This window comes from Candoia aspera, chromosome 2, assembly GCF_035149785.1.
Source record: "Candoia aspera isolate rCanAsp1 chromosome 2, rCanAsp1.hap2, whole genome shotgun sequence".
Lineage (NCBI taxonomy): Eukaryota > Metazoa > Chordata > Lepidosauria > Squamata > Boidae > Candoia > Candoia aspera.
Window position 1 is genome coordinate 21346172 of NC_086154.1, and position 22674 is coordinate 21368845.

The 22674-nt window shown below is 39.3% G+C and overlaps 1 protein-coding gene across 1 annotated transcript in view; it reads right to left on the reverse strand.

Annotated features, from left to right (window-relative positions):
- CFAP20DC (CFAP20 domain containing) overlaps window positions 1-22674 on the reverse strand; it is a 213288-nt gene that overhangs the window by 110609 nt on the left and 80005 nt on the right. Inside the window, exons 6-8 of the mRNA XM_063291508.1 lie at window positions 20203-20317; window positions 13956-14112; window positions 4198-4338 (exon numbers count right to left, since the gene is read on the reverse strand). Of these exons, the coding sequence (XP_063147578.1) occupies window positions 4198-4338; window positions 13956-14112; window positions 20203-20317 (413 nt within the window). The remainder of the gene's footprint in view (window positions 1-4197; window positions 4339-13955; window positions 14113-20202; window positions 20318-22674) is intronic.

A 22674-nucleotide genomic window follows, 5' to 3' on the forward strand; every position in this document is an offset into this window, starting at 1 on the left:
AGCCATAATTTATGGCTGTATGATGGGCAAAGTACAGCCTTGTCCTTTGGTTTGTCCTTACAATTAACAATGACATTGAAAATAGGCAGGATATGTGGAAGAACATACGGTGGTACTTAAAGGTTTGTGAACTTTTGAATTTTTAATATTTCTGCATAAATATGACCTAAAACATGATAGATAAACATAAACATGTTTTAGGCCATATTTATGTTTAAACATAAACATGTTTTAGGCCATATTTATGCAGAAACACTGAAAGTTCAACCCCAGCACTGCCATTGCCACTGAGGAGTGTTCAGAGTAGTAGTGAAGTTTACTGTTGTAACCACAGGTCATAACATAAGGATGCAATAAAATACAATAAAATATAATAACATTAAAACAATAAAATGATGAAATTATAAAATAAAATAATAAGAGAAGCATTAAATATAAAAAATGTTACAACAAAATAGAGCCAGAGCTACAACTAAGAAATACTTCTTCCTAAGTTTAAGTGAGAGCAGAGCAGGAGGAGTGCCTGTCATGAGTGAGGATGGTGAGCAGGGGGCTCCCATCCAGGCTGTAAAGTGCATGCATAGTACTGAGGAATTAGGTGGCCATTCAAAGAGACACAGATTGGGCCCGCCTTAGCCTTTGGGGTTTATAGGTCTGGGTTTTTCCCACGCTTCTTCAGTTTGTTAGGATTCTCTGTTATGTAGCAGTAATAAAACACTAGAGACCTGTTCCTTGTCTCAGCGTGGTTCCTGGCTGTTAGGACAGTGCCACTGTGCAGGGCGGCCAAAAGGGCCGAGATGTGGGGGGATGGGGGGTGGAGGGAGTTCAAGAGGAGGAAGTCCCTTATTGTCATGTTCACTGTTTCAATGTGCACTGTACATCGTAACGTTTCACATGCCATGGCGCTGACGCGCGTTTCTGTTTGGGAGGGAGCTGCTGTGAAACCTTGTACCAAGCTCTGTTATCTATGTTCATTTCAATGGAATGTGTTTGGGTTATGTTCTCTGCTCAAGGACTTTTCCCGCAGACTATCAGAAGCCGTTAGGAGCACCTGGGATTGTGAACTTGGGAAGATTCTACGGGGGGAGGGATCTCATTTGCACCAAGGGTTTTTAGTTTGCGTTTGGTGCGCTTTTATCATTCTCAGCTTTCTTTGTGATCCTGCATACTATTCTTTAATAAATCAGATATCTTTGAATTCCTGCTCATGAGTCTGAGAGTGTTTTAGAATAGGCAATCATTCCACTTATCTTATTGAGGTCCAGGGCTGGGAGGGACCAAGCTGGGAACGACTTGGATCGGGTGGGATTCGGTTAACAACAGTAACGGGAAATGCTGGGATTGCTGTTGCTAAGCAATGCGGTCATGTGACATTGTGCTTTACGACCACATTGCTTAGCGATTCCAGTCCCAGTTACTGTTGTTAACCCAGGACTACCCCTAATCATGTTTTACCTATTATTAAGGCAATAAGGACTGATTAGATTAGCTAGGTGGTAGCATCTATCCAACTTTGGGCAATCTCAAAAGAGGTAGGCAGGCTTGGACCTCACTATACAGGAGGCCACAAGGAAATCTCTGAACTATATATTAGACTTTTTTTGTGCCTTCGAGTCAATGTTGACTCCTGGCAAATGCCTGGATGAGTCCTTGCAGTTTTCTTGGCAAGATTTTCAGAAGTGGTTTACCACTGCTTCCTTCCTAGGGCTCAGAGAGAGTGACTGACCCAAGGTCACCCGATTTGCTTTATACACTTTATACCACTTGGGACTAGAAGTCACGATCTCCCGGTTTCTAGCTTGATGCCTTAACCACTACACCAAACTGGCTATCTGTATATTAGACTGGGATATTGAAAACAACAACCTGGAAGAAGGCAACACAAACCACATTCAAAACACTGCAAGAAAGTTACATGGATATGTCCATGTGGACACCAGGACTCATGCTTGATTTAAGGGAGTATTTTTTTTTAAAAAGACTGATTTGGTTTGATTGTGATATAAACATTTCTCTCTGCTATCATATTTGCATAATTTCATATTAAAATACAACCACTTAAAAGGACATTTAAACTGAATTACCCAGGTAACTTCATCTCAGAATTAAAAATGTTAATAGTGGTATTAAATGTTTTCAGGAATCCATGCCAATGCACCTGCAATCATCTTGGCTACCTTTCTTTTATATTTTATCCCGTGCATAATTTGTTCTTGAACTTTAAAAACAAATAGCACTGAAATTCCTAGAAATACCCTGAATTTTTATTCAAACACACAATTAAATGTCTTACAAAATTAAAGTTAAATGGGTTGTCATAAAGAGGATGAAATAAAAGTTTTTTAAAAGTTATACCATTAACTGATAATGCAAAATTAAATGAACTCTATTACCCCTTTTCCCAATTATATTAGGTACAGAAACAGGTTCATAATATTTTAAATTCAATTATTCAGCTTTTTAATTTTGTTGCAATTTATATTAATATTTTGGTCATCATATGGTTTCATAGGGAATATACACATATTTTTTGCAAAAAGGTATCTTGAAGGAAGATCACACAATTTTCAAATTTTGTTTTGTTTTAAAGAAAGCAAAATGTAATATGGAGCTTAGAATTATTCAGTAATTCAAAGGGTACATTCAAAAGGAAATTTGGTTCTAATAACTTTATCCTCTGCTGGTCCTCTGTTTCCAAATCAGTGCAACAGCAGTTCTTCATCCAGAATCCCCCAATGCCAAAGAAGAACTGTTGCATCCCAACAGCATTCCATGTTGCCATCTCTGACCACACCCCACATAAGATTATTTATATAGAGGCACATCCTTGCAATAGCTTTACACTTATAGATTAGCCAAACCTTGTAGCAGTGCTATAAGAACATCCTTTATGAAACAATTTTATTAAATTGGCTTTGATCACACTATCTGTCTCTTTCTCAAAAGCAGTTCCAAACTTCTCATTACACCATGCCATATCCAAGAAATGGATCATAAATTCAGACTGAGAGGTGACAACGTGGGATTCTGCAAGTGATAATGATCCTGATAATTTGGGAGCCAGATAAGGGGACAAAGAACAATTCCAGATCCCTATTATTCCTATTCACCCCATTAGTGAAGTTGACAAGATGAAAAGGTTTACAGGCAGTCCTTGTTTAGTGACTGCCTTGGATAGAGACTGTTCACAAATACTATGGAAATAAATGGCGATAAAAAATTTATTTTCTGACCAATGCGGGCATTTATGACCACAAAAGCTTTCAGTATCAAACTGACTAAGGTCTGGTAAGTTTCAGGCAGCAGCTGCCAGCCAGCCCAAGGGTTCTAATCAATTAATGAAGGTCACAGAGCTGAACTTATTAACTTGTGGTTGGACTTTTTAAAGAAAGCACTGCACTCCGGAGAAAAGCAGCTCAGGAAGAGACAGCATGTTTAGGCAATCTCTCCACCCTACGATGGGACAAAAAAAGGGGAAAAGATGGGTCAGGCATAGGACACTGCATGAGAAAACTTTATCTAAATGAGATGGCAGCAACCAGTGATGTTCACAGCATCTCTCTCTCTCAGTCATATGTTTACTTAACGACCATTTTGCTAAAGGCAGTCACCAGAACAGATTACAGTCACTAAACCAGGACTACCTGTACTACTTTTTATAATCCCACTTGTTTCTCATATATGTGGATGGCTGTCATTCATTTCCAAGGACATAGACCAAGTGGCCCACTTGGAAACAATGTTCTATGTAGGTGGCCATGTATTAAGTCCATCCACCCACTCCCATATTTAGAGAGGAATATAGGCCATTTAGAAAAATAAAATCTTTGGGCTGTTTACAAAAGCTATTTATTTAGATTTACTTTATTTATACTTATCTTTTAGTGAGCATTCAAGCCAACTATAAATTTTTAAAAATCAGACTATAAAAGTTAAAACTACTAATACAAATAGCAATAAATACTACAGACTCTGCATTCAGACAATATGCATCTTCCTTGAAGAGAACGGTTGTGTTTACACACTGCACTTGCTTGTTGAGTAAGTCACAGTATCTGGGTTTGTACAAAAGCTAAGCCAAAACCAACACGACATGTTAAGGCTTAATGCCATGTGTGAATACAGGCAATGTCACTTGAATAAAAGTCCTTAGTCTCAAAGTATATACAATAAAGAAATATTAACCACAAAGGGTACCTAGTACTGGTGAAGTTAAAGGTCGGCCTCTATATTTTTGTTCTGTTTGGCGCAGCTTATTCATGTTCAGCAGTTGTGTGACTTGTGGCACATCTGCGTTTAACTGACAGGCTCGAGGAATCATTTCTGCTGGCCCTGCAGCTGTAATAGAAGATCGGTACAATCTGAATAAGTCATAGCGAAGACTTCTGACCATCTGAACAAAGAGTCAAAACTAATGACAGCAGCAGTGTACATTGGAGATACTTACCAGAACTCATTTTTCCAAAATGTGTTCTGGGAAATTAAACATTCACATTTTAAAAGCTTCTAGTTCCCGTAGTTACATAATAAAAAGAACCTTGCAGCAGCGTCAAGAATCAGAAAGCAAAGAAAACAAGTCCACACATCTGTTCAATTTCAATTTGATTTTAATTTGATGCCAAGATTTCTTCTGGGCTAGACTCATTATTTATAGATTAGAAACTAGCACCACCAGACATTTTCCTTACTTTACCTGAACAGAAGGATTTAGTTAAGTGATGTGCCACAGCTCCCAATATCAAAAAGGATACTGAGACCATTATACCTCAACCTTAATCATTTCTTGCCAATAAAAACATTTTGACATTAATATTTTTAAATCAACTAGATTCATATGAAGTACCTGATGCATTAAACAAGTTATGGGATGACATGGGTGAGCATGAGGGTGAGAGGAAAGTTTCAGGCTAAAAGGAACTAAATCATGTCAATAAATATATACAGGGAACAGAATGAGATTTAGTTGTGAGGAGATCTTGCCTTAAAACATGTCTAGTCTAGCTAACTGTAGGTAAACGATCAAGATAAAACTGCTGGGAGGGGGGATGAGCCATAGGAGCACTGTGAGGATTATCCTTACTAAATGGCAGATAAAGTGCAAAATTCTCTAGGAGCTGGAATCCAACTTGACAGGTTCAGTGGGGATGCCTGGAGCAGAATCTTACAGGATTATCTGGATATGTTTTCAGCTATGACTCACAAGAAAGTGGACCAGGTTTTCCAGTTGAGTTTGTTAGATCAAGGACCTCCAGGAGGTGACTTGTCGTTAGGTCCATTCAGTGATATTTGCTTCTTTGAAGGAGGGGCTCGTCCCCTCAGCCTTGAAGGAGGTGGTGGTGCACCCCCTCCTCAAGAAGCCATCACAGGAACCAACAATTCTGGACACTGTCAGTCTTAACCTTTCCTTTTCAGGGAAGGTGGTTGGGCTTTGGCTCCAGAGCATCCTGGACATGGGTTATCTGGACTCATTTCAGTCAAGTTTTGGGCTGGGTTACAGTACAGAGACAGTATTGGTCACATTTACTGATAACCTTTGGCAGAGAAGGGATGGGGGTAGTGCATCCTTCCTTGTGCTGCTTGATCTCTTAGCAGCCGTCAGTATCATCAATCTCACTATTGTTCTGTGAGTTTGTGGGGTGGGGGCACCGTTTTGTGGTGGTTCTGCTCTTTTCTTTGTGGCTGGGTTCAGTTGATGTTAATGGGGGGGGGACTGAGAATCAAGTCCAAGGTCCCTTATTTGTAGGGAACCACAGGGCTCAATGCTCTCATCTGAGCCCTGTGGTTCCCTACAAGTAAGGGATCTTGGATTTGATTCCTCCCACCCCCCCACCCCCCGTTAACACCAACTGAAACTGCTGGGTGACATTATATGTCGGTTTGAGGTCAGGTACTATCAGTATGTTGAGGTCCTGTCCCAATGTCTGGATGCTGTGCAAGTCTGGAGAGGGAAAAACAGACTCAGACCCAATCCTGGAAAGACTGGGTACTTGATGATATTTGGGCCCCTAATTCTGGGCTGTTCCATCTTTGGTCTTGGATGGAGTTGCACTTGCCCGTTCAAGACAGGTGTGCAATTTGGGGGTTGTCAGAACTTCTGCTTGAAGAGCAGGCTGCAGCTATGGTCAAGAAGGCCTTTGTACAGGTACATCTAGTGCACCATTTGCACCCTTTCCTGAGCCGGGAGGCCTTTCAGATAATCACTCACACCTTAGTCACCTCACGAATGGATTAATGTAATAAGCTCTACAGGGGCTTAAAGACCACTCAGAAGCTATAGCTGATCCAGAATAATGTGGCGCAGGGTGATATGATTTCTTTTTTGTCTTTGGTATTCTAAAATAAGAGTAAGTGATACCTAGATAAAAACATTTGATGAAATCCAAATGGACTTGATACTGACAATTGATACATGCAATGTTTTTAGGGTTGAGGAGCACCACCTGGCTTTTGAGTAGAGTGACAGGACTTTCATTCCAAAATGTGAGTATAACTAGAACAAGAAGTGGATGAATCAAGGAGAAAACTAAATTTGATTTACTTTAAATTAAGTTTACATTAAGTAAGGCTATGAAAAACTTCAAATTCAAGGTAATTTGATCGAATCACCCCTTCAGTTTGAAACTTTGAATTCATTCAGTACATCATGGCAAATCAGACCCTTCTGAATCCATTTTAAGATTAAATGAACTTTTATACCTGCAAACACACTTTTTAATCAAGTTAAACAAAGTATCTGAACTAAATTCAACTCACTGAATTGCAAATTCAAATCTGATATTGATAGATTCACATACTCCTAATATTGTTAATATGATTATACTGATACATTAAACTATTTTCCCTTTTTGACAGATTCAAAAATACAGTTCAACAACACATTTTAGAAGACAATGCCCCAGGCTTTGGGAGGTTGCATCTGGCTATGAAGTCACATACTGTGCACTCTGGGATCAGATAATTAATTTCTACCTTGTTAGAATGGTTGGTCAAGACAATGACCTCAATCTTTTCAGTTGTATAAACCTACAACTAGTCACCAGCTGTGTGTTCTTTCCAGAAAGCCTAATTGTATAAACATGATTGCTCTTAGCCTACTCTTAAAATAATTTATGTGTGCAGATAAGAATTAATTAGATTTCAGGGGAGTTTTGCAGTTAAAAATGCTCAGCAATTAGCTGTTCTCACAATTTAGATTGTGCAGATTGTTCTGTGATCTCTAATGCAGTTATGCTATGCATGAAACTCCTCTTGTAAGTAACCTCAGTGAGGTCAATATATTTGAGTACCCAAATACTCAAATACTTTGGCCCAGGTTTCATCTGTTCTGTGCTGCTACTGTGCTGTTCCACTTCTTAAAGTGAAAAACATCCACTGCAGCTTCTTTTAATATCAGAATGAACTCAACACCCTCAGCACTAAAGTTACATGAATATGAAGCCTTTGTTCTTTGCTCACTGAATCTAACCTACACAATTAAACAGCACAATCTGTTTCCTCTGCAAAGAGTATTATTTTCTAAGCATATAGGGGCTTGTCCTGGCCCTGCAAAACCAGTCTGCCAGACATGCATGTTACTTGACAAGCCCAGAGGAATGCTGATTATCAGTAACGGAGAAGGACATTACTGCAAAGAACAAAACTCGAGTGAATCATGCTGTTGTACACAATGAGTTACAACATTAGGAAAAAAACAAAGAGAACTCCCACATGGATAAAGGGAGAGGCTCTAGGAGGAGACCCTGAGGAGTCTGCCAATCATTTTGTATCAGGAAGCATATCAATGTCCTAGTTTAATAAGAAATGAAAAAGCTGAAACAAAACATGAAGATACAGCTCAGCCTCCAGAGAAATATCCAAAAAGCTTTACAGAAAGAAATAGACTTATCCAGCTGATTCCCAATTCTGTGTTTCACCCCAAAGGCTCAGCCTTGCTGCTCTAATCCTGATTAAAATGAATAGAAAGTTTCCAACTTCTGTGCGGAATAATTAGCCTCTATTGTTTCACAAATGAGACAACTTTCTGTTCACTGCTTTTGTAAAAATAACTAGGCATAATTATGCTTTCCTCTGCAATTCCTCTTCTGTATGAATGCCCAGGACATACCAGGCTGGCTTTCTCCATTAAAACTAAGATAGGCCTCCCTAGTTAAGCATATGCTGAGGTAAAGCTACATGCCAATGAATTTATATACATATTTCTCCTGCTTATCCAAAGAAGATCAGATCACATCTTCACCACTTTGTTTCCTGCCAAAAATGGGTATCTGTTCATAATTCCTGGCCTGGTGGGGGGTGGGGATGAGGGGCAGGATCTCGAAAGAAAATTGAGATACTCCCTTAGACAGCTGAAGACTATTTCATAAAGTGTCTCAGGTAATGGTGCTGTGAGCTATGAGGGAAAGACAGATCCTAAGGTGGTCACAGTCCTTACATCTCATGGACTTGAGAAGAAATAAGAACTGTCAAGAAGCACACAAAATAGAAGCAGAATATTCATAGCTCACACACCTTGTCTTTATAGTGACACATATAAGAAGCAGATCAGAATGGCAAACAAATAGAATAAAAAGTTCTCTGGAATTTGGATTCTGATGAAAAATGGAGCAGGTGGCTGGATAGAAGTGAGAATATGCTCAACCCTGCTCAGTAGGGCCTGAGACGCCACCCTACCTACTTTTTTTAAAATCCATTCAATCATGTCTGATTCTTAAAGACTCCCTGGACAAGTCCTTGCAGGGTTTTTTTTGCAAGATTTCAGAAGTGGTTTGCCATTGCGTTCTTCCTAGGGCTGAGAGAGACTGATTGGCCCAAGGTCACCCAACTGGCTTTGTGCCTAAGGTGGGACTACAACTCACAGTCTCCCAGTTTCTAGCCTGGTGCCTTCACCACTACACCAAACTGGCTCCCACCCTAGCTACTAAGAAACCCTAATAGTACCCACATAATATAACATAATTCAATGGGAAACATTCTTGCATGAATCCTAATAAAGCAGGAAGCTTTATATTAAACTAAAGTAATGCTATAGCTTTTAATAGGTCTTAGATAATTAGCACCTGATGTGAATAAAGAAAAGCAGGTTCATTATGTCTGACTGATGTATAACAGTGAACTGTGCACTATGCAAAAAAAACAACGTATTTTTCTTAAGCTGTTCATCTCTACAGCAAGAGCAAGTTAAATAATACTGGATCAACTACACATCAATTACAGCTCACTTGTTCCCTTCCATTTTGAAGTGCCTCAGTGTCCTGTTCGGACTATGCACCAGACAGGTTCTCAATGAATATTCTTTATTAAATAACTATTTACAATAAATAAGTCCTTGATATGTGAAAACTTGGTGAAACAAGCCCAATTGGAACACAGCAGGGCAGGGAACAGGACCTTCCACTGTAAAGGTTGACTGGATTCAACTGGAATGCAAGGCTGGAGGCAACAGTTCTCGAACTGGAACAGTACTGGTCGGTACTGGCACCGAATCACTGGCTCAACAGACCTAGAAGCAGAACTACAAGCAGCAGACAGGAATGAGCTGAGGACTTGGAACAGGACTTGAGCTCAGAACAAAATTAGACCAGGCTGAGGGTTCTGGGCTAGGCTGGGTACTCTGAACTGAAGGCTTGGAGACAAGGCTTGAAACTTGAACAAGGCTGGATTCAACTGGAAGCCCCTGACTGGGCTGAGTTCTTGAGACTGGAGACTTGGAACAAGGCTTGAAACTTGTAACTAGGCTGGACTTGGCTGGAAGCCCCGGACTAGGCTGGATTCTCTGGATGGGCATCTTGGAGCAAGGCTGGACTCGGCTGGAAGCCCCGGACTAGACTGGATTCTCAAGGCTGGGTACTTGGAGCTAGGCTGGAGACTGGAAGCAAGGCTGAACTTGGCTGGAACCCCCGGTGTGGCCAGGAACTCAGATCCTGAACAAGATAGTCATGAAAGACCCAAGCACAGCTGAGTCTGTGAAGTGCGACTGCACCGGACTGAGGACAAGCACCGACGTGGGAACCTCTCGGCTTGACTACACTGCTGAGGAGATCACGGAGTTTCAAGGCTGGACGCGAGGTGAAGACTACTGGGCACGGCTGATGCTGGTTCCTCAGTTGCAGCAGACGCAAGATTCAATTCCTCTTTGGTGTGGAGCTCAGGCGCTTATTCCTCTTCGGCCACAGATGCTGCCTCCGAAGCCGGTAAGGACTCTTCTTCTGAAGCTGCAGGCTTAGAGGATAGGTTGTCTCCGGCAGTTCACTCTCCACATGGCTGACTTTTATACCGTTCTTTGGTGTGCTTGGAGTCTCCTGTAGCCAATTGGGCTGCCTTCTCCTGCGTGCGTTTTTCAGCTCATTGTTGGCGCGCGCTGATTGGTGTATTCAAATCCTCCTCCGGATCCTGCCCAATCAGTGCTGTGGATTCTTCCTGCGCTGCTGACTCAGCCTGGAGTTTCATTTTCCCAGTTTCGGACTGGTAAGTTTCCAATTCCTCCTCTGACTCTGAAGGAGTTTCACTTTCCAAGTCAGAGGCAGGCTTGATTCCTACACTCAGGACTTGGAATAGCTTCTTTATTATTTTTTACATATTGTGTTTTTAATCTACCCAATAATGAAAGTTCTCTGGGAAGATTACTAACTTACTAACTGGCTTAAAATATTCCAAACATTAACCTACATTATGAAGTAACATTGGAAAGATTAAAAAAAAAAAGGAACTGCCATGAAATCTAAGACAAAACATGCATCACAGGTATCAGAGTCTCAAAGGGAAGAAAATCTCTTTCCCCCAATCACAGTTCTAATGGTTTGTGACCAATCTTCCAGACATTCCCAATGTATCCAAGTAGAGATATTTATAATTCCATGCCCTGTACAGCACAGTGTAATCACACGCAAACACTGGAAATGCTGACTTCCATGTCAGGCTAACTAGAACACAATGCCACCTAGCTCAACCTCATTTGGTTGTCACTCTTGTGAAGACCTCTCAATAAACATTTCAATATGACAGACTACATTCCAGACTGACACACAACCAATCAAGCAGGTAATGCAAGCAAAAGCTGCCTGCGCAGATGCCACGGCTCTGCACAACAAATTGCCAATCCCTGAAAACCAAAGCCATGCACGTTCAAATCACCTAGAGAGAATAAATGCACAATTAAAATGCCATCTCCAGGGCAACACCTTTTCCTTTAAGAACCAATACTGATATATTTGGATCAGAGTGCAGAAGTTTAGGCCAGGAAGGAAAAAACAACTTACCTGTTTAGATCATGATAACATTTATTCACTAGTAGGTGCATTCAGAATTCACCACCTGGCTCTAGGGAGACAATAATTGCATAGAATCTTCTAAAACTTTATCCTTTTTCTCTGAGAAGCTACATGAAGGCCTGCAGCATGTGAGTTGTGGCCAAGTGGAACTAAATTCCATAACATTTGTGAAACTAAGCTAACAAAACTTCAAAACAGTTTTCTAACTGTTCCTTCCTTCCAGAGGCCACTCACCACTGCCTCACAGAATGGGAGAATTCTTCACTGTCAAATGGTCTATGTCTTTAAACTAATGTTGTCACCAATGTTCTGAAGTGGAGGATCCTTGTAGTTGAACATTAGCTGAATATACATCAGCAGTATGATAAGCCTACAAAAAACCAAACGCATTTTAGGGATTTATTAATAAAGGTAGGCTTTCTACACTGCAGAAAGTGAAAGTTCTTCTCTGTTCTCCAAGACCTGATCTAAAGTTTGAGGAAGGATTCTGCCAAAATGGAACACGTACAAAAAAAGTAATGAGGATGATAGTGGACTGGAAACTAACGCCTGAGAAAACAAGGCATCTTTACTTTTGGAAAAAGACTCTTGAGAAAAGATTTTTCAAGTATTTGAAAAGGTGTTGAATAGATGGAGGCCAGGATTTGCTCTCTATTGTCCTAGACTACAGATATGAAAAAAAATAGCTTTATGTTATAGGAAGGCAAATTCCAACTGAATGTTAAGGAAAACATCCTAACGGTAACAATATTTCATCAATGGAACCAATTACTAAGGCAGGCGGCAGGCTCCATTTTACTGGATGTAGTCAAGCAGGGGCTGAACAGACATGTTTCAGGGATGCTTTAATTTGGATTCCTGAAGTGAGCACAGAGAAGATGGACTACATGGCTCTTTCCAACTTTATGATTTATCATTTAGTCATATCCTAAACCAAGCACCATATCCCTGTCAGATTTTCTTCAACTTAAATAATAATGAGTTAGGCATCTTGACTGTTCCACCAGCTCCTTCCCATTTACCTGGCTAGGAAATGTTTGGTGAAGCAGCAACACAGAAAATCCGAGGACTGAAGGGTCTTCTCATATCCCTCACTGGTACCTAGACTGTGCCCCAAAGGCTATGAACCCCCCAATGCCTTGAACTTCAACTCCTGGAGTCCCTGCCTGAGAATGGCATTTTAGGCATCCATGTAACACAATTCTCTCATGATAAGCAGCCTATAAAAATCCAGATGTGGAACTTCAACTCCCAACATCCTTCACCAAGGTCTATGCTTCCCGAGGATTCTGGGAATCGTGGTTCAATATCTGGAATACCAGAGATAGCCTATTGCTCATTTCTCTGTTGCTGGTCATGCTATAGCTGCTCTTAGTTCTGATACAGAAAGGCAGAAGTACATGGTGGAGACAGTATTTTGGGTGTGGAAGGACACTTGGAATTCCACTGTTACATCAACAACAGTTTATTGAGATCTCCATTTCAGAGCAGGACTAAGAAAATGAAAGGTTTTTTTTAAACAGTTCAGTTTTCCACTCTCAAATCAAACCTCTACCACGTTTACCTTCTCCTGTGTGTTTCATTTCCACAAATAGGACCAATCACAGAAGTAGAGTAGTTGAAAGACAGTCTGTAAAACTTTTGGGGACAAGCGGTCCCCTGGGATGATACATTCAAGAAGGAAAATTTACAGGATCAGTAAGTTAGGGTGGGGATAATCAAAAATGCTGCCCCAAGATCTAGCCTCATCCGCCTGGCTTTTCCCCAAAAACGAACTGGTGCAGTCCATAATACAGTGCAATAAACAGGGAGCAATCACAAATAGCTTTGGATGAACCAAAAAAGACATTAAAAAAAGGATAAAAGAAGCAAAGCAAGGAGACTCAGACAAGCCATAAGCTAGAGGAAAAGTTCACGTTATATAACAAAACTAAAAGAAGCTTTTTAATTATTGTTTCCCAGCACCTTTTACTGCTTCCTTTTGTAGAGTATATTTGAAGGCTGAGGTATCTAGTCTGGGTAGAAAACAAGGAAAGCATCAACTGGATGATATGCAACCCAAATTCTGATAAGCCGGGCTGAAGGGTGAAAAAAATGTTTTTTATTGTTTAGTCAAGGAGATGGTGTACAGTTCAAATAAAATATGTAGCTGATGAATAATAGGAATTCATGAATACACATTATTAGGAAGAGACTTAATGTCTAGTTTATCATCAACTCTTTTCCTTCTTCAAAAGTCCAATTTCCATAATGGCCAGATTTTCCATGAGTAGTCTCTGCAATTTCATTTTAGAAGCCACCTTGAGAAAATGACATATTTCAGTAGAAAAACCTTTGATAATTGAAGAACAAGCTTTCTTTCAAAGTGTTTAATGAAAAACTTACCTGAAGGTAGATTATTAGCAGTTTGTATGCTAATTTAAAGTTGAAACAGTATCTTCAGTGCAGTTTAGTAAAAGTGCTGCTTTATAAAAATGTAAATGCTGAACCACATTTGTAACCACACTTAGGAAAGGTCGCTGACTATCCATGAGCCAGAAATGTGCATACTATGACTTATGTACCCATTCATTGCTAAGAAATCATCTAAACCTTTAGATAATGTATCACAGAGATTTGAAAGATAAGTCCAGTATTGTGAAACACAGCTTAGCCAAATGGAATTCCAGGAAGCCGAGCTTAACATACCATCATCATCTGCGGGGTCCAGGGGGTTTGACTTCAGTGTGAAGATTTTTCGCAGTTTACAATTGGCTGAAACAATAATGCCATCCAAGGACTGAAAAACAGCGCCTTTGAATATCTCACTGGTGAATGCCACCAAATCAATGCACAAATTGCACCACTAAGGAGGGAAAAAAAAATTAGGGAGATACCGTTAAAACTAATTTTTAATAAAACACACAATTAAAAACCAATTCCATTTATTTGCTAGGCTTATATGCCACCCCAGTCACGTCTGGCTCTGAGATTAAACAGCACAAAGGCATAGAGTCAATACACAATGTGTTTGATATTATGCAAGGAAAAAAAAGACGATTCAGTTTTGAAAATAGTCTCGGAATTTTCTGAACGATCGAAAAATCAGCTTCTTCAAAGCTGACATTTTTAATGGAGATATTATACTGAAAACCTTTACAAATGGAAATATCAAATCGAAGTGTGAGCTATGAGTGATTACAGACGAAGTTAAAACACTTACTAAAAACAGGTCAAAATAGCACAGATTGGACTGTATAATCAAAAAATGTTTAAGCCCAACTCAATGGCATCTAATTAAATAAGTAATTTAATTTAAGGTTGATGTATCACATGTTCAGGTTAAGTTTTTTTTTTTTAAAACAAAATCTAGTTATTCTGAAACTGATTATTTTTGGTGAAAGCTGAGCTTATTTCCCTGCGGCTGCCTATTAAAAGGCCATTCTGAGATGGCTTACCATCAGGCTCTTAAACAGAACCAAGTTACACACATCAGTTAAGGTATCTAACATTCATTTATTCCAAATATTTCTCTGCCACCTGTCCTGCTATGCAAAGTAATGCTAGTTATGGATCTAAAGCTATGGGTTACATAATAATATAGAAGTTCAATGTCAGTGAAATGTTATTTTAATAATTACTTTGCTAATTCCTCCAATGAGGTTGTAAGGGACCAATTATAAATAAGGATAGTTTGAATGCAACCTTCTACTATGGAGGTTCTGTCAAAATGATGAAGTCAAGCAAGTCATCAAATATATGAACATGTGCGCGAACACAATACAATTCTTAAGATCATTTCTCTTTTTTTTCTATGTAAGGTTTCTTCTCAGGATGTAATTAAAGCAAATTCTCCTTCAAGGGAAGCCTGACTCTTGGTGATTCCATGAACACATTTGTGTAGTTTTCTTCACACCACTGAAGAAGTGGTTTACCAGTACCTCCTTTTTGGGACTTTTCTTTTCTTTTCTTTTCTTTCCCTCTCTCTCTCTCTCTCTCTCTTTTGTAAGAATTTAATTGAGTTTCAAACAAAGATAAAAGCTACAGAAAAACAAAAAACTACAAAGAAAAAGAAAAAAGAAAAAACTAAACAAGTGTGAAAACGCAAGAGAAATTTTTTTTTAAAGATACAAAAAGAGGTGACTTCTGACTTTTAACAGCAAGGATATACAACAATTTTCCCTAATCAATCCGTCACTCTATATTAAAGCAAAATCACATTATTTCTATAAATCATTCCATTGACGCATCATAAAAATCACTAAATTCAGTTGCTCCATTCCCTTATATTAAAAGAAAGAGAACACACACACACACAAACACACTGTATATATGTGTGTGGGTGGGTGTGTATATCTCTCCTAATCAACTACCCCCTGAAAGATAACATTTATTTAGTTATTTCCTTCCTACTACTATTCTATACATTCCTGTCTACTATAATAAAGATCAAACTAAAAAACACACAAATTGTCTACCATTATACTGAATAATACAACAATTTTAATAATCTTAATCATATTAAACCCAAAACCAAGCAATATGTTTTTTTCTTTTATACTTTAGTAATCTTAATCCAAATTCTTAAACGTAAATGAAATAAACCAAACCCTAAAAGCAATCCAGAAAGATAATCTTAAAGCCTCATCCCACTTCAAAATAGACCAAAGCATTTACATATCCCCATAATACGCACAGAGCTTTTTTCTTACAGAAATCAAACAGCCCAATTGCCCCCCTCAAAAACTCCAACTTCTCTTCAGGAGACCTCCCGTAAATACTATTGCAATGCACTCTACATGGAGCTACCCTTGAAGAGTATCCGGAAGCTGCAGCTGGTCCAGAATGCAGCTGCGCAGGCAATTATTGGTGCCCCAAGATCGGCACATGTAACACCTTTCTTGCGCAAGCTGCACTGGGTGCCAGTCTGCTTCCAGGTCCAATTCAAGATGTTGGCTATCACCTTTAAAGCCCTACATGGCATGGGGCCAGACTACCTGAGGGACCGTCGCATCCCCATGACATCGACCTGTCCCACCTGGTCATGCAGGGAGGGCATGCTATGGACCCCATCCTTAAAACAATTCCACCTAGTGGGGTCCAGGAGGCAAGCCTTCTGTGCAGTGGTGCCCACCCTCTGGAACATTCTTCCCCCGGAGGTGAGGTGAGCCCCATCTCTCCTGACCTTCCGGAAGAACCTGAAGACCTGGCTCTGCCACCTCACTTGGGGCGGGAAGGGGAGTAGTTATTCTTGGGGATGGCTGGTGCCTTAGGGTGCTCTTCACATACATATGAACTGAATTAGATCTTTTACTGCCATCTGGATTTTATTTTTTATATTTGTATTTTACATTTGAATTTACAATTTATATACTATTTATGGTTTTATTGTTTTTAACTTGTTAGCTTTATTGTAAACCATCCAGAGTCCCTTTTCTGGGGGGAGATGGGTGGTCGCAAAATTTGAAAAATAAATATAAATAAAATACAGTAATAACCCCAAAAATCAATTTCATTTACGGCTTGCAACTCGATCTCTCCCTTTAATTTCTTCAATTTGACTATCCAATCTTCATCCAGCATTTCAAGAGAAGTCAAAGAGAAATTTCTGTCGCTGTTAAATTCTTCAATTCCATCCATGACATCCCCATTCAAGTGACACATTTTAAAGCTCATATTTTCCACAATGTCCTGAAGGCCTTGCATAAAAACTTGGTAAGAATCAGAAAGAATCTGTTTGAAATCTCAGTGGAAGCCAGGGAAAGTTTGTTTAAGATCCTCCATGCCTCAAGCAGTAGATTATGGCGCCCCCTAGGAGCTTAACTAGCGAAAGTTGAGGATATGAAGGAGTTACAGAATATGTTTACACAAGTGAAAGTGATAAGCAGACAGTTCCCCAGGGAAAGTAGAAGCAGAAAACTGAAAGTTCAAAACAGCTGATTCAACCTGTAGGAAAATGCTAATACCTTCAAATTTAGTTGAAAAATAATAACAGGGAGACAATTATTCACTCTCAATCCTCCTTAATATTTGGATGGAAAACAAGCCGAAACTTAAAAAGAATTAAAAACAATAATCCCAAGAATAACGATAAGCACCAAGAGAACCCGCTTCACCTTGCTGTAGAAAGCCTCTAGTTTCTATAGCCAATCAACATACATTATAATATTCAGTAGTACAGCTTCAGGGATCAAAACTGAAACAATTAATTTAATGTGTTTCAGAGGTACATTCAAATCTATCTTAGGGTAGTAGAATGTCGATTAAAAAGGCAAATACATGGTTAAAGAACTTATTTACATTGTAGGTTGTTTTATTCCACTGAGGATGTTTCCCCCCTCCCCCCATTATTACTTTAATGAAAAAAAAGGTTCCAATAGCAAGAATCAATACATTTCTTTGAGTATTTTGTTTATCTGTTCGTTTTACCCTCCCTCTGGTTTTCAGAAACAGAATTATTAGGCACACTGAAATTCATCTTCCTAGATCATTATTTGTTGTTGTTGTTTCACTGGCTGAGAGCAAAATATTTCAAAAGCAAGATTAAGATGGTTGCTTTGGATTTTGCTTTTTGAGTACAAAAAGGCAACTGTTGTGAGTGAAAAACAGGGACGTGTTTACTATTGCATAGTGGTATATAGTGCTAGAAGGTTGGATTAATTCAGAATAAATTTTGCAGTAAAAAATAAATCCACATTGCTAAATTAATCCCCGACTTCCGACAGATTGTAGAAAAGAGGTAACAAAAGTTACAGATCTTATTAATTAATTCGACAACATTTCTAAGGGATGCATAACACATACCAATTTCAATTTTTTAAAGACAAAAGGCGATTCTTATTCTTGGAAGCATTTTCACTTTAAGATGAAAACAATATCCCCAAATTACCTCTGCAGGAAAACACTGCCTATGTAAATTGTCTGGGGGATTATATCACACACACATTCGTATTTGATTTGCATTTAAGGAAATCCTAAAATGTTGGCAAATACCATCAACAAGGGGTGTGCTAATTAATGACATAATGCACTAAACAGAAACTGTTTAGAAATTGTGACTTAATTTTTGTTTTGAATAACTGCAATTTTTTTTGCAGAAGTGCTTTACAACAGGCAGAAATACGTTCGAAGCACCTGTTCCCAACAGTTAAGGCCGCTGCATCATTTGCAAGGCTCTCATGACGGCTTCAGCAGCTGATTCTGGCTGTCTACACATGCATACGGAAGTACAACTATCTCACAATGAAAGTTGAGGGCTGCATCGGAAGCAGTTACACAAGCCTTGCAAATGACACAGCTACTTTTAACTATTTGAAAGAGGTGTTACATAAATCTGAATGTCACTAAGTACCTCATTCATAGGCACTGTACAGTCCTAATATAGGCAGACCTCATTTAATGACTGCCCTGTTTAGCGACTGTTCAAAGTTACGGTGGTGCTGAAGAGTAACTTTACGACCAGTCCTTGCATTTACGATTGTCACAGTGTCCCTGTGGTCACATGATCAAGATTCAGGCACTTTGCAACCAGCGGGCGTTTATGTCCATCAAAACATCCTGCAGTCATGTGATCGCCATTTGTGTGTTTCACAGCTGGCTTCCGACAAGCCGAGTCAATGGAGAAGCCAGCAGTAAAACTGCAAGTCGCAGTCACGTGATGTCTTGCTTAAGGATCAACGGTGATTCCACTTAATGACTGGAGTGGAAGTGAGATCGTACGCTCATTGTGGTCATGTGATGTTTGGCTTAGTGACCGTGTCGCTTAGCAACTGAGTTGTATTTTCAACAGTTTGTACAAATGAAATGAAATACAAGTTTTCCATGATATTTTAATTCTGTAAATTAAATCTGAAACTGCTTTCCCTACATACATGAAACTAAGAACTCTTTTTTGTTTTCCTTACAAAAAAAAAGATCAGACAGAAATCTGGAATCATTCTTAGAAACACATTAGTTCTAGCTGGGATCAACTGCCAGTGATGTAATTGCCTTTATTAACTGTAGAGGATCTTATATAACTGATATTGAAGAAATTTCCAGGCAGGGAATGTGATTTCTATTTAATGCTACTTCTTTTGGACAAGGACCTGAAAATATGCTCCCAAGTTGCCCAGTTTTGTGCTACCATCTGCACAATACACTGCACTTAGGTTTAGAATTTAACATAGTATTTTATTTTGAATTATTTTAGTATTTTTATTCTTAATTAATTTTAGATTGTATCATACTAATTGTTTTTCTGATATATACAGTATATATACAGTGTGTGTCTGTGTGTGTGTCTGTGTATTTATGTGTATACACACACACACACATACAGTGTGTATATATGTGTGTGTGTGTGTGTAAGATTGTTACTATTATATATTTTGATTGTATCTGGCCTTAGGGCTGTAACAAACATTATTGACTGAGTTCTAGCTGGGATCAATTGCCAGTGATATAATTGCCTATATTAAATGTAGAAGTAACCATCTTGTCTTATTGTAAGGGATCGTTTCTCATAACTTTGGCATACCATGTTCAATGTTATTTAATTTATATCACACATTTTTCTACTCAATCCAAGCAGTTAAGGTGGCTACGTATAAAGAATTAATAACAAAGCATTAGCAGAAGTTGTGCTTTGGCTCTTATCCATTGGCTAGGAATGGGAAGAACAAACAGCACCTGAGAATTATCAGTATGAGTCACGGCTGAGCTCCTGTTCAAACAATCTGCTTAATCTTCATGCCACAGAGGTTTCTAATGATGATCCAGTTTACACTACATTGTGTGCACTGCTGTACAATTAATTCTGAAGAAATATGTGGAATTAACCAGAAAGACAGTTTCTTGTAAGCATGATATGTCGGATTACTGGTAGGAATGATCAAACATTTAAGTACTGCAATAGAAAGTAGAAGGGAATCATATATTACAGTAATAATTTGAACAAGGAAGGAAATATACCTACAATTTTGCGCTTGATCATAAACAGAGGGATTTTTGCATGCAGAGGGGTTACAGATAATTCTTTGTGGATTGTCGATAAATACAATCTTCTTTTAATATTTCCTAAATCAGTTATCCTGCAAGAGAAAAAAGGTGAGAATGGAGATGATAAAGATTGATAAAGATTGATCTCCGTCAATTCAAAAATCTTTATCTCTGTGCTGCCACAGAAAACCATCACTCACGTGTAGAAGCTTTATATCAAGGACAGCAAATGGAGAACTTAAATATTATCCCTTCTACAAGATAAGTAATGAGATTTCTCTCTCAAATTCAGAGTTAGTAGCTACAAGCTGAATATATAAAATCACTTTAAATGTTAATTTTATTTCAATGCTCTGCACTCTTCATTTGATTTCCATAGCATTTCAACTTATGAAAGAATTCAATTTATATGAATTGAGAAGCCACTAGCCATCAATAATCATGCTTTTTTCCCACGCCTTTCCCACGTCATCTGGGGAAATGCTATCACTTCTCTAAAAAGGAAAATCATTGCATTTCTAAAATGCATCGTATGGGCTCTTTGTTTAAAAATAGATACAAAGCATAACATGTCAGCTTCCTCTTCTGAGCAACTATCTCCAAGCATGAAACCCATACGCTTGCCGCTATTTAAGCTGTTCCTCCAATGATGCCTAAGACACTGCATCTGAACATCACTAACAGAGTACAGTCACAATCAGTTTTGTCTCCACATATGTTGTTTCCTTGTTTCCAAAAATTTCAAACTAGCTAAATTTCTCTCTAACATCTCCTAACTGAAAATGGTTTTGTTCTATCAGAATGCAAGGTGTTAGTCCCATAAGTTTAGTCAGTTCCTATTTTACTGAGTTAAAATTGCTGGAAGAAACATTAACAATCTCAGATATGCAGATGATACCACTTTGATGGCTGAAAGTGAAGAGGAACTGAGGAGCCTTATGATGAAGGTGAAAGAAGAAAGTGCAAAAGCTGGTTTGCAGCTAAACCTCAAAAAAACCAAGATTATGGCAACCAGCTTGATTGATAACTGGCAAATAGAGGGAGAAAATGTAGAAGCAGTGAAAGACTTTGTATTTCTAGGTGCGAAGATTACTGCAGATGCTGAGTGCAGTCAGGAAATCAGAAGACGCTTAATCCTTGGGAGAAGAGCAATGACAAATCTCGATAAAATAGTTAAGAGCAGAGACATCACACTGACAACAAAGGTCCGCATAGTTAAAGCAATGGTGTTCCCCGTAGTAACAAATGGCTGCAAGAGCTGGACCATAAGGAAGGCTGAGAGAAGGAAGATCGATGCTTTTGAACTGTGGTGTTGGAGGAAAATTCTGAGAGTGCCTTGGACTGCAAGAAGATCAAACCAGTCCATCCTCCAGGAAATAAAGCCAGACTGCTCACTTGAGGGAATGATATTAAAGGCAAAACTGAAATACTTTGGCCACAAAATGAGAAGACAGGACACCCTGGAGAAGATGCTGATGCTAGGGAGAGTGGAGGGCAAAAGGAAGAGGGGCCGACCAAGGGCAAGATGGATGGATGATATTCTAGAGGTGACGGACTCATCCCTGGGGGAGCTGGGGGTGTTGACGACCGACAGGAAGCTCTGGCGTGGGCTGGTCCATGAAGTCACGAAGAGTCGGAAGCGACTAAACAAATAAACAAAAATATTTTACTGAATCCTTTTCATCATGCTAACAATTCTTATTGCATGCTTTTCTCTCCTTGAGGATAAAATGTGAATTATTTTCTGATAAACAATTTCAGACGTCCCCCAAATCAGAATCTTTTCCTTTATTTTGGATATTCCAGCTAATAGACTATTGCAATGCACTCTACATGGGGCTACCCTTGAAAAGTATCCAGAAGCTCCAGCTGGTCCAGAATGCAGCTGCGTGAGCTGTTTTTGGTGCCCCCAGAAGGGCACATGTAACACCACTGCTGTGCAAGCTGCATTGGGTACCAGTTTGTTTCCGGGTCTAATTGAAGGTGTTGGTTATTACCTTTACAGCCCTACATGGCATGGGGCCAGGTTACCTGAGGGACCGCCTCTTCCCCATTACATCAACCCGTCCCACCTGATCATGCAGAGAGGGAATGCTGCGGACCCCGTCTGTAAGACAATTTCATCTGGCGGGGTCCAGGAAGCGGGCCTTCTCTGCAGTAGCTCCCGCCCTGTAGAACATGCTGCCCCCAGAGGTGAGATTGGCCCCATTGCTCCTGGCCTTTTGGCGGAGTCTGAAGACCTGGTTCTGCCGCCTCGCTTGGGGTGGAGAGGGGAATAGATCTACATGGGGATGGTTGCTATAGACCACTCCTCCCACACTTGGACTGTTTTAGATTCTTCATCACTTGGATTTTTTATTTTTACCTCTATTTATATTATTTTTACTGTATTTTACTGTTTGTATTTATGGTGATGGTTTTAATCGATTGTTGTAAACCTCCCAGAGTC